This window comes from Symphalangus syndactylus, chromosome 7 (assembly GCF_028878055.3).
Source record: "Symphalangus syndactylus isolate Jambi chromosome 7, NHGRI_mSymSyn1-v2.1_pri, whole genome shotgun sequence".
In the NCBI taxonomy this organism is placed as follows: Eukaryota; Metazoa; Chordata; class Mammalia; order Primates; family Hylobatidae; genus Symphalangus; species Symphalangus syndactylus.
Window position 1 is genome coordinate 122,848,914 of NC_072429.2, and position 12,242 is coordinate 122,861,155.

Below are 12,242 nucleotides of genomic sequence, written 5' to 3' on the forward strand. Positions count from 1 at the left end.
TCACTGAAATGATCATGCTCATCATTTTAAAAAATACATATACCAAGTAGGAAAGCTCTTCTCAATTCTCTCTCCAATCCTGCTCTCCAGTGAGAAGAGTTTGACTTGTCCTCCTGGACTTTTTTCTGTGCGTTTGGAAACATACACCCTCATGTACACACTCATAAAGTACCATCTTTCTTTTTTTTTTTTTTTTTTTTTTGAGACGGAGTCTTGCTCTGTCACCCAGGCTGGAGTGCAGTGGTGCAATCTTGGCTCACTGCAAGCTCCGCCTCCTGGGTTCACGCCATTCTCCTGCCTCAGCCTCTCCGAGTAGCTGGGACTACAGGCGCCCGCCACCACACCCGGCTAATTTTTTTGTATTTTTAGTAGAGACGGGGTTTCACCGTGGTCTCGATCTCCTGACCTCGTGATCCGCCCGCCTCGGCCTCCCAAAGTGCTGGGATTACAAGCGTGAGCCACCGCGCCCGGCAAAATACCATATTTCTTCACAAATGATATCACACATTTGCTCAGCCGGTTGCCTTTTCATTCAGCAAAATATCACAGGCATCCTTTTACAGGTGCACATAATAGATATCTTGAATATTCAATTGCATGTATGTGCCATGATATATTTAACTAGTCCCTAATGATATTTAAGTTGTTCCCACTTATTTTGCTACTATGAACAGTGCTACAATACATATGATTGTGTAAACATAATCTTGTCAAATTGTTCAATTATTTTTGAAGGGTAAGAATTCTAGTGTAATTTAGTTTAATTTTGAATCAAATTTAAATTTTGATAGGTGCTATCAAATAGCCTCTAAAACACTGTAAGAATTTACACCCACCTTCAATAGAGTAGAAGAGTGACTATCTCCCAACATCTTCGCCAACCTTGAATTTCATTTTTATAGGTAAAATGTTATTAATTTTAATTAGCATTTAAGTTATCACTAGTGAAGGCAATATCTTTTTTCCCCAAGCGTTTAGCCCATTTACATTTTTCTTCTTGAATTGCAGTCACAATCTTTACTATTTTCCTATTTAACACATTTTTAACTTCATCTCCAAAAAATGTTACTACTCAGTCTTTCCTATTATTTTTAAACGGTGGGGACACATCTAAGTATTGAATCTAAAATATTTGTTTTACATACAACTTTTCAGCAAACTTTCGGTGTGTGTCAAATTTGTAAGATGAAGGAAAACAGTATTTTGTGGGTTTTGTTATGAATTTTTATAGCAATCACAATGGATTGTACTGAAAGAAAGTGGAAAAAAATATCTGTTCCCCAAAACTAATGTTGGGTCCGGGCATCATTTCCAGTTCTCATTTTGTCTCTTGGAAAAGTTAATACATAGTTGCTTAATCCTAAATTAAAAATACTGGTATTATGGCTTCAAAAGCTTTCCAGTGTATTGCAGAAACAATTTTCGCAAACCTCTGGAATTATATAAATGGATTTTCACTAAGTAGGTTTCAAAATTGTTATTCTTTTCTTATAGTGCCTTTATCTCTGAAGCAGAAAAAAAGCCCAAGATGTTGAACCAAACCACTTTAGATAAGAAGCGACTTACGCTCTGTTGGCAGGAGCTGGTATGTGAAAATCTGTTTATACTTTGTGGACAGAGTTAAAAATAAACCTCACGGATGAGGCATGGGTCACAGACCAAATGAGGATAAGGTTTAAAGGTCATACATTTTTGGGATGCAGAGACAAGAGTGAAAAGGGAATATTAAGTTGGAAAGAAATGAACATTTATTGAAGGTTTATAAGGATGAGCTAGAAGCCCACTGGTCCTACTTCCTACTCTGATGGAGAATAGGTGACCTCTTGCTCATTTTCTTGACCTTCATATTTTGTTAAAGGCGGTAGACTCGTTTGACCCTCTGACTCACAAGTCAAGAGATCAAAAGAAATAACTATGCTCCTTGACTTCAGGTTCCTCCTATTGAGAATTGTGTTAAAATTTATAAGCGCTTCTTGAGAGCAGGTCAGTAGTTGTTACCCCTCTGTGTCCTGGGAACCTGCATGTGCTAGGTGCCTAATGTTGCCCAGTTCTTCTTCAGTGACTGGTGACTAGAATTGCCAGACCAAGTCAGGCCCTGGATTATCTCCACTGGAAATGTCAGTTCCAGCAAGGGCACCAAGGGACATTTCATGTGAGGCCAGGATAATTCTGCAAAGAAAAATTACTCAGTGCTTGACTTCTCAGGGACATTTTAAAGTATGAGGGGGGCTCAGAGAGATTAAATGATTTTTTCTAAAGATCACAGCTAGTTACCTGTAATCCAAAAACTAAAACCCAGGTCTCCTAACTCCTCATCCATCCTTTTCCCAGAATGCTTCTTTTCTGTCCTCTGGAACATTTGAGGGAGGCTAGATTCCCACCATCAATAAGATCTTCTTCCTATGCTGGCTTTTCTCAGCACCTCTGGCTGAAGTGCTATCTCTGCAGCTTCCCTCTACTTCATGTTTTCTGCAGAGTTCTGTCCTCACATTGTCTGACAGCCCTTGGCCTGATCATTTCAATATCTTTTTTTAGTGGCCTAGGTCTCCCTCTCCATCTCTAGACCTGCCTTTCCAGCCTCCTAGTGGGCATCTCCATGCTTATCTCATATCACTCCAAACTCTGTGTATCCTACTGAGCCCATCACCTTATCTCAACTTGTTCCACATCCTGCATTGGCACCGCCAGCTAGACTTACTGCTCAAACAAGGCTAAGCTTCAACATTGGCTCTTTATCTCTCACCTTAAGTAGCCATTTGAATACTAGGTGCTGTAGATTCTGCCTCTTAATGACTCTGGAACGAACTCCACTTCTTCATCTTCAGAGTCACTGTCTAAACTGAGTTTCTTAGCATCTCTGTTCTAGAGTATGGCAAAAGTCTTCCTCTAATCCATCTTCTGTATTACAACCAGCATGTTCTTTCTAAAATACAAGCCTGATTAGATCATTATTGTTTTAAAAAATCACTGGGTTATCTCAATCATTCATAGGATAAAATCTAAATCTCTTTTGCATGATACATTGGGGTATTTACTATCTGGTCCCAACCTAGCATCCCAACCTTATCCGTCTTTAGTTCATTCCCATGTATCTATGCTCTGACAATTTTGAATCCTCGATGATTATGTATATTCACATGTAACTGTTCCCTCTGTCTTCTTACTCTCTGACGAATTCTATTCACATTTTAAAATTCAGCTCAAATGTCATATTCTCCAGGTAACCAGCTTTGCCCCTGTCTAATACCACAGTGCTTCATACAGTTTAATTATGTGCATGTATTATTTTCACCTCACCAAACTGTCAATGTCTCAGGGAAATAAAGCATTATTTCTTCTCCCTGTCCCAGACCTGGGCTCCAAGCATAGTGCCTGGTGTATAACATTAGCAGAGGCTTCCTATGTGCCACACACTCCTCTAGATGCTGGGAACAAAGGTAGAAGAACTTGGTGCTTGTCCTTGAGGAATTTCTAGATTGAGTAGTTCATTCATTCCATAAATATTTATTTAACACCTATGTGCCAGGAGCTCTGTTAGACACTGAGCATACAGTAAGGACAAGACAGAGGAGGCCCTTGTCCTACTGAAGTTTACACATCAATGATTAAGACAGAAGATAGACAGGTAAACAGAAAATACATAAAAATTATTACAGATTGTGATTCAAAAGGAAATTCTAAGAAGCCACAGGGATCAGGAAAACATGGGGAAATGTAATACAGTGGTGACATTTAAGTTGAGGCCTGAAAGATGAGAAGAAACCAGCCATGTAGAGTCTAGGAAGAGCATTTGAGCAAGAGGAAACACCAAGCATACCAGCTAATATGGTTTGGCTGCGTCCCCACCCAAATCTCATCTTGAACTCTCACGTGTTGTGGGAGGGATCTGCTGGGAGGTAATTGCATCGTAGGGGCAGATCTTCTCATGCTATTTTCATGATAGTGAGTAAGTCTCATGAGATCTGATGGTTTATAAAGGGTAGTTTCCCTGCACAATCTCTCTTTATTTGCCTGCTGCCATCCATGTAAGACATGACTTGCTCCTCCTTGCCTTCCCCATGATTCTCCCCATGAGTCCTCCCCAGCCATGTAGAACTGTGAGTTCTCCATTAAACCTCTTTCCTTTATAAATTACCCAGTCTTGGATATGTCTTTATTAGCAGCATGAGAACAGACTAATACACCAGCTTTAGGATGGACAAAGTTTGTCATGTTCTAGGGATTCTGAGGACCAGTGTGCCTGAGGCACAGTGACTGAGGAAGGAATATTACAAGATGAAGCAGACAGTGGCAGGGCCAACTCACACAGGGCCTTAGAAGTCACTGAAAATTTTTTTTTTTCCTAAGCACATAAATGTGAGCTGAACAAATGAATCAAAATAAACACTTTTGGGTTTTCCAACCACTTATACTGAGCTTTCTGGCAGCATTTCTCATACGATGTCTTCTTGGTCTGAAAGCAGCCACCACACCTCTGGGAAGAGGTGGTGAGAGCGGTGGTTATGCATGTAGACTCTGGATGCAGCTGGGGGTCAGCTCTGGGTCTGCCATTCAGTAGCTGCATTACTGCTTCCTCATCTGTAAAATGGGAAAAATAGAACCTACCTCATAAGGCTGTTATGAGGAGTAACAAAGGATTAATACAGTGGTTAGAATGTTGCCTGGCACAGAGGAACAGCTCAGTACACCTTAAGCTGCTATTATCATAGTAGTTGTTGTTAAATATCAGAAAGCCTGTGTATTAGTCTGTTCTCACACTGCTAATAAAGACACACCCAAGACTGGGTAATTATAAAGGAAAGAGGTTTAATTGATGCACAGTTCCACATGGCTAGGAGGCCATGGTGGCCTCCAGTCATGGTGGAAGGCAAGGAGGGGCAAGTCACATCTTACATGGTGGCAGGCAAGAGAAGTGCCAAGCAAAAGGGGGAAAAGCTTCTTATAAAACCATCAGATCTCATGAGAACCTTACTCACTATCACGAGAACAGCATGAGGGTAAACGCCTCCATGATTAAATTACCTCCCACTGGGTCCCTCCCATGATACGTGGGGATTATGGGAATTACAATTCAAGATGATATTTGGGTGGGACACAGCCAAACCATATCAGCTTGGATTCAGGTGCTGGTTAATAAGCCATGTGACCTTGATAAGCCTGTGGCCTTTCTGGGCTTCAGCTTCTCATCTGTCAAGCAGAGGTGAGATGATATTACTGCCTCCATAATCCTGTGAAATTTCCACCAAGGAGGCAGTGTGCACGGTGGCAGACCCTGGAACAGTCCACGTGAGTGACTCAGTGTGGAGCTCACCAGGACCTTCAGGTCTCTTCAGCAACAGGACGCTGCTTGTTGTCCAGATCTCTTGAAAGACCCACACTGACTTTTGTCTTGTTTTAGGAAGCAATGTGCAAGGAAGCCAAGGGGATCATTCAGCAGCAGAAGAAAAAGTTATCTGTTGATGAAATGATTCATGAAGCCCAAAACTTTGTGGAAAAAATCCGCTTTCTTGTTGATGAGGTAACTGACTCTAAAGGCAAACCTCATTTGGAAGGTTAGACTGAATGTCTTCCAGGGAGGTTTGAATGGTTGGTACGGGTGAAATATGAATCAATGTTTTTCTCCCCAGCCCTAGGGGGCTACGCAGGCACTCCTAGTTTAGAGAAGAGATTTTTAAATTAAACCAAACAAGTACAGCTTTATTGATTTTTTTTTTCACAAAGCCTGAACATTCATCAAAATAAAAGGCACATTCGCTAATGGGCTCAAGTGAAGTCAACATAAGCACAGGAACTTTGATAGGTTTTCAACTATAAAAGGATTTAAATTCGTGCCCAGTAAAGGGCACAGCAGCTTCTGATTTTAAAGTTAGTTGTAAACAGTGTCTTCTGGTGACTTCTAGAATGACCTGTTTAAAAACAGCCCTCATACTTGCATCTGTCAGATACTGACACTCGTTCTTGAAGCCTGCAAATGTGTAGAAACTTCTAAAACAGGGTTTTACGTGGGAAGATTTCAGGGAGAGAGATTTACTGCTTCTGTTTTTCTTGACAGTTGTAGTTCTTCTTGCAAATCAGTCATTCCCTGGAGGCATATTACTCGGTGAAACAGGCAGTCAGTAGACGCAGGAATTTGAATAAGCACTCAGAAGAGAGAAGGGATGTCCTCTTCTGGGATTAGTTATAACTGATCACTAGGGATTGGAAAGACAGAGCATCTGCTTCCAGTCCAGGAATGTCAAACCCTTGTTTATAACAATATACTTCCTTTTTGTTTTGAGAGTTTTGTTTGTGAAGAAATGTGCATTTCGAACATCCATAACATAATGGGCCACTTGGCATGGAACTCCACTGTTCTTATCTTGATTAATTCAACTTTAAAGTCTAATTTCCTGTGCAATTTAGCTGAGTTCCTGCTGAATAACCACTTAAAATGGAACTAAAATATTTTGCAGTCATATTATAGGTATATAGTTCCTTGTAGAAATACTTGCTAAGAGCAAGTGTAAGGAAGGTCATTCAAAGATATTCATAGATTTTTGTTTTTGTTGTTTCATTTGAATATTCTGGAAATGTTATCTGACTCTGAGGAGTGCTTAAAACTAAATCATTGTAACAAGATTGGAAAAGAAATCCATGGGAAGTTGTGCAAAAGTGTTTGTCCTGCAGATGAGAAAAGTAGGCTACCAAAGATGCCAAATCACAGATCCAACTTGCATGTTCTCATATGAGCAATTTGGCACATGGGTTTGTAGGCACTTTATTTATTTACTTATGTTTTTGAGACGGAGTCTTGCTGTGTCTCCCAGGCTGGAGTGCAGTGGCATGATCTCGGCTCACTGCAACCTCCTCCGCCTCCTGGGTTCAAGCGATTCTTCTGCTTCAGCCTCCTAAGTAGCTGAAACTATAGGCGAGTGCCACTACACCCGGCTCATATTTGTATTTTTAGTAGAGACGTGGTTTCACCATATTGGCCAGGATGATCTCGAACTCCTGACCTCATGATCCACGCGCCTTGGCCTCCCAAAGTGCTAGGATTACAGGCATGAGCCGCTGCGCCTGGCTGTATGCACTTTTAGTTCATGACCTAAGTAAGGCTTTCTCTTCTCTAGGAAACTGCACTTAATTTGCTTGATGGCATAGATGTTTCAGTGCCTAGATGGTGTCAGTCACAGCGTTTGTTTTGTCGAAGAGGGAATATTTCAGGATAGCAGAACTCTCCAAGTGCCTTTGTTCAATACCAACCTTTCAAATCCCAGTCCTATTCAATCCCAACTCCCTCTGTTCCCACAGCCCCAGCACACTATCCCTGACGTTTTCATCTGGATGCTCAGCAACAACAGGAGAGTGGCCTATGCCCGCATCGCCTCCAAAGACCTCCTCTATTCCCCTGTCGCGGGGCAGATGGGCAAACACTGCGGCAAGATAAAAACTCACTTCCTCAAAGTAAGTGTGCAGTATTTTAACTAAAAGAAGGGAGATTTCTGTTTCCCTAGGGTGGCTCAGACTTTCTAGTGTGTGTCCATGGCTCTGACCGTTCCCCAGTGCTTTCAAAGGTAGGAGGACAACTAGAACACCTTGGTGCCTCTTGGTTCAAATTGCAATTCAGTAGACCACCTTTAGGTGGAATTTTTTCAATTTTTTTAACTGTTACATCACCAGATACACATAAGTTTCTTTTTTAATCTAATGGGTTACTTTAATTTTTACCTCTTTGATTACTAGTATTAATAACAATGAACCTTAAGGTTTTTTTTTTTTTTTTTTTTTCGAGACAGTGTCTTGCACTGTTGCCTGGGCTGGAGTGCAGTGGCGCAACCTCGGCTCACTGCAACCTCCGCCTCCCGGATTCAAGTGATTCTCCTGCCTCAGCCTCCCAAGTAGCTGGGATTACAGATGCCCACCACCATGCCTAGCTAATTTTTTGTATTTTTAGTAGAGACGGGGTTTCACTATGTTGGCCAGGCTGGTCTCAAACTCCTGACCTTGTGATCTGCCTGCCCCGGCCTCCCAAAGTGCTGGGATTACAAGCGTGAGCCACCGTACCTGGCCAATTTTTTTTTTTATTTTTTTTATTTCAGTAGCTTTAGGGTTACAAGTGGTTTGTGATTACCTGGATAAGTTGAATAGTGGTGAAATCCAGAATTTCAGTGTAACTGTCACCTGAGTAGTGTACAATGTATGAATAGGTAGTTTTTTGTCCCTCATCCCCATCCCACCCTCCCCCTTTCTGAGTTTTCAGTGTCCATTATACCACTCTGTATGACTTTTCATGCCCATAGCTTAATTCCTGCTTATAAGTGAGAACATACAGTATTTGGTTTTCCATTCTTGAGTTACTTCACTAAGTAATGGCCTCCAGCTCCATTCGAGTTGCTGCAAAAGACGTTATTTCATTCTTTCTTATGGCTGAGTTGTATTTCATGGTGTATATATATCACATTTTCTTAATCCAGTCATCAGGTGATGGACACTTAGGTTGTTGATTCCATAACTTTGCAATTTTGAATTGTGCTACAATAAACATATACATGCTGGTGTCTTTTTGATCTTTTTCTTTGGGTAGATACCCAGTAGTGGGTAGTGGGATTGCTGGGTTGAATGGTAGGTCTACTTTTAGTTCTTTGAGAAATCTCCATGCTGTTTTCCATAGCAGTTGTGCTAATTTACAGTCCCATCAGCTGTATAAAAGCATTCCTTTTTAGCTACATCCATGCCAACATCTATTGTTTTTTGCCTTTTTAATAATGGCCATTCTGGCTGGGGTAAGGTGGTATCTTAGTCATTGTTTTAATCTGCATTTCCCTGATGATTAGTGATGTTGAGCATTATTTTCATATGTTTGTTGGCCATTTGTATATCTTCTTTGGGGAGATGTCTATTCATGTCTTTTATCCACTTTTTAATGGAATTATTTATTTTTTTCATGTTGATTTGTTTGAGTTCCTTGTAGATTCTGGATATTAGTCCTTTATGGAATGCATAATTTGCAAATCTTTTCTCCCATTCTGTAGGTTTCTGTTTACTCTGATGATTCTTTGGCTGTGCTGAAGCTTTTTAGTTTAATTAGGTACCATTTATTTTTGTTTTTGTTGCATTTGTTTTTGGTGTCTTAGTCATAAATTCTTTACCAGAAGACTTTTTTCTAGGTTTTCTTCTAGAGTTTTTATGGTTTCAGGTCTCAGATTTAAGTCTTTAATCCATCTTGAGTTAATTTTTTGTATATGGTGAGAAATAGAGATCCAGGTTCATTCTTCTACATGTGGCTATCTCGTTTTCCCAGTACCATTTATTGATAAGGCATCCTTTCTCCAATTTGTGTTTTTGTATGCTTTGCTGAAGATCAGTTGGTTATAAATATTTGACTTCATTTCTAGGTTCTCTATTCTATTCCACTGGCCTATATATCTACTTTTATACCAGTACCATGTTGTTTTGGTAACTATAGCCTTGTATAATTTGAAGTCAGGTAATGTGATGCCTCCAGATTTGTTCTTTTTCCTTAGGATTGCTTTGGCAATTTGGGCTCTTTTTTAGCTCCATATGAATTTTAGGATAGTTTTTTTCTAATTCTGTAAAAAATGACGTTGGTATTTTGATAGGAAGGGCATTGAATCTGTTGATTGTTTGGGGCAGTATGCTTATTTTCACGATATTGATTCTTCCAATCCATGAGCATGCGAGGTATTTGCATTTGTTTGTGTCATCTATGTTTTCTTAGAGTGAATATTTTTCTATCAGTTTCCTCACTACCTTTTCACTTGTGTAATTTGTTTATGGCATCTTCTCACATGAGTTAATCTATATTTTAAAATAGCTTCAAAGAAAATTGGAAGAAGGACAGAACAGCTAGTTCAGGATTCCTTGTGACCTTAAATTGTAAAAATATAAAATTTTCAACTTGAGGGTCCCACACCCTTCATCAAGACAGAGTCCCCAGATGCCTTCTGGGTGGGCCCTTATAGACATGGATCTCTGGACGGATTCTACTGTCTCTAACTCAAGATTTGAGCTTTGCTTGGAGGCCCTGGGTATTTTACCTCCACTACAAATATATTTTTATCCCAGTAAGTAGAAATGAATGAATAAGAGGAAAATGTGTCCAAAGCCTTTACCCCCACCAGCAACTGACAAGAGTACAAGTTGACTGATTAACTTTTCCTAACTCATGGCTGACTGTCCTCCTAATATCAGTTCTGGTTTCTTGCTATAACATAATTATTCCTTTACTAGCTCAGGGAGGGTGAAAAGGCTCAAAATCATGCCATAGAGATAGAGGAACAGGTAAAGAGATAGTAGTTCTTAGCTCAGGAGATTTGACAGCATGAGACAGTAGTTTCAGTGTTTGTGGGGCTAGTATATAGATGGAGGGGAAGTGTAGGAGAGAGAGAGAGAGAGATCCAGCAGGTAAAATCAGGCCCTACAAAGACATTACAGGGAAATAGTTTCCTAAATGGAAGTCCATAATGCATTCCTCATCCTTAGAGGTGTTAGCACACCCTAGGCAACTATTTGACATAAACATGGCAGCAGGCAGCTAAATTAAATAGCCTCTAAGTGCTGACCAACCTCAAGAGTTTACTATAGATGTGATTGTTAAATGTTGCAGACAGAAGGCCCCTATTATTAAGCATGAGACGCAGTGTGGGATAATGGTTTAAAGCATAGACTTTGAAATAAGGTGAATTTGGGCTGGAATTTGTTTTAGATCACTAGGGCTACTTACAAAGTAGCATAAACTGACTGTCTTAAACAACAGAGATGTGTTATCTCATGGTTCTGAAGATTAGAAGTCCTAGGTCAAGGTGTTGGCAGGGCCATGATGCCTTGAAGGTGTTAGGGAAGAACATGTTCCAGGTCTCTCTTCTGGCTTCTGGTTGGTTCCATGGCTTTTACTAGAATGGTGCCAATCTCCATATGACATTGTTCCTCTGTGTCTGTCCCTTCATATGACATTATTTTTATGACTCCAGTCATATGGGATTAGGGACGTACCCTACTCCAGTACAATGTCATTTTAACTTAACTAATTATATCTGCATTGACCCTATTTCCAAATAAGGTCATATTTTGGGTGTTGGGGATTAGAACTTCAACATAAAAATTTTGTGGGACCACAATTCAACCCATAACAGAATTCCAGGGCCAATATATACTAGTTGTATGACCTTGGGCAATTTAACATTCTTCAACCTTCAAATGGATAAAGAATGTTCATCCTATTTTTCATTCATTAAATGGAGATTATGGTGTGGAACAAGTGAATAAATGCAAGTAAAGAACACGTAGTTGTGCCTCACAGAGTAATCACTCAATAAATGCTGGCATTCAAACAACTAGACATCCACATTCCCAGAGGACATTGCTGTAATTTTGTCCCCCTCATATCCAGTGAGTTGTTTGAGGCTCTCCGTGTTATTTTCTGTCATGTATGTAAAATGATTTTGTTTTAGAGACAGCACCTTACTCTATTGCAAAGTCTGGAGTGCAGTGGTAAAATCACAGCCCACTGCAGCCTTGAACTCCTAGGCTCAAGCAATCCTCCCACCTTAGCCTCCTGAATAGCTAGGTCTGCAGGCATGTGCCACCACATCTGGCTAATTTTTATTTCTCATAGAGATGGGATCTTACTATGTAACCCAGGGTTATCTCAAACTCCTGGCCTCAAGTGATTCCTCTGCCTTCCTTGGCCTCCCAAAGCACTGAGATTACAGACGAGAGCCATTGTGCCTGGCCTAAAATGGCTTTTAAGCCCACTCCAGTAAAACTATAACTGAAAAACAAAGTCTTTCACCCAAGTCATTCACCACAATTATCAAGAATTTTCTTTAACTTTCTCCATTCAAAGAATGCTAAGGAGGCAAGAAATATTTATCTTAAAAATAGCAAATCACTTCAGAAGGCCCTGTGCTAAAAATACTAGAAAGGTGGTATAAAGTTACTGACTTCTAAATATTTTGAGTATCCTGGCACTATTTAAAATTAGAACAAAGAACAGCTGTCAAATAAAGTCAGAGGTTAGAAGAGTTGAGAATGCAGAACTTTTGCCCTGGAGCATTCATCATCTGAATATTATCTTCATCTGTAAGCCTTAGCTTATTTCTTTATTTGTATTTTCCTTTTGCCATTGGAATTGCTCTGGGCAGTAGCTTTCTGGATCTTGTTGAATCCAGTTATATAAACTTGATAAAATATCTTGATAAGATGATTCAGCGAGACCATTTTCATTTCTGTTTTGATTTTCA

At 40.1% G+C, this 12,242-nt stretch overlaps 1 protein-coding gene across 2 annotated transcripts in view; it reads left to right on the forward strand.

The window, feature by feature from the left end:
• The window catches only part of FER1L6 (fer-1 like family member 6), a 260,996-nt gene that overhangs the window by 154,615 nt on the left and 94,139 nt on the right, over nt 1-12,242 (forward strand). For both annotated transcript variants that reach the window (XM_055287184.2, XM_055287185.2), the window contains exons 16-18: nt 1,495-1,585; nt 5,399-5,518; nt 7,291-7,443. In XM_055287184.2, the coding sequence (XP_055143159.1) occupies nt 1,495-1,585; nt 5,399-5,518; nt 7,291-7,443 (364 nt within the window). The remainder of the gene's footprint in view (nt 1-1,494; nt 1,586-5,398; nt 5,519-7,290; nt 7,444-12,242) is intronic.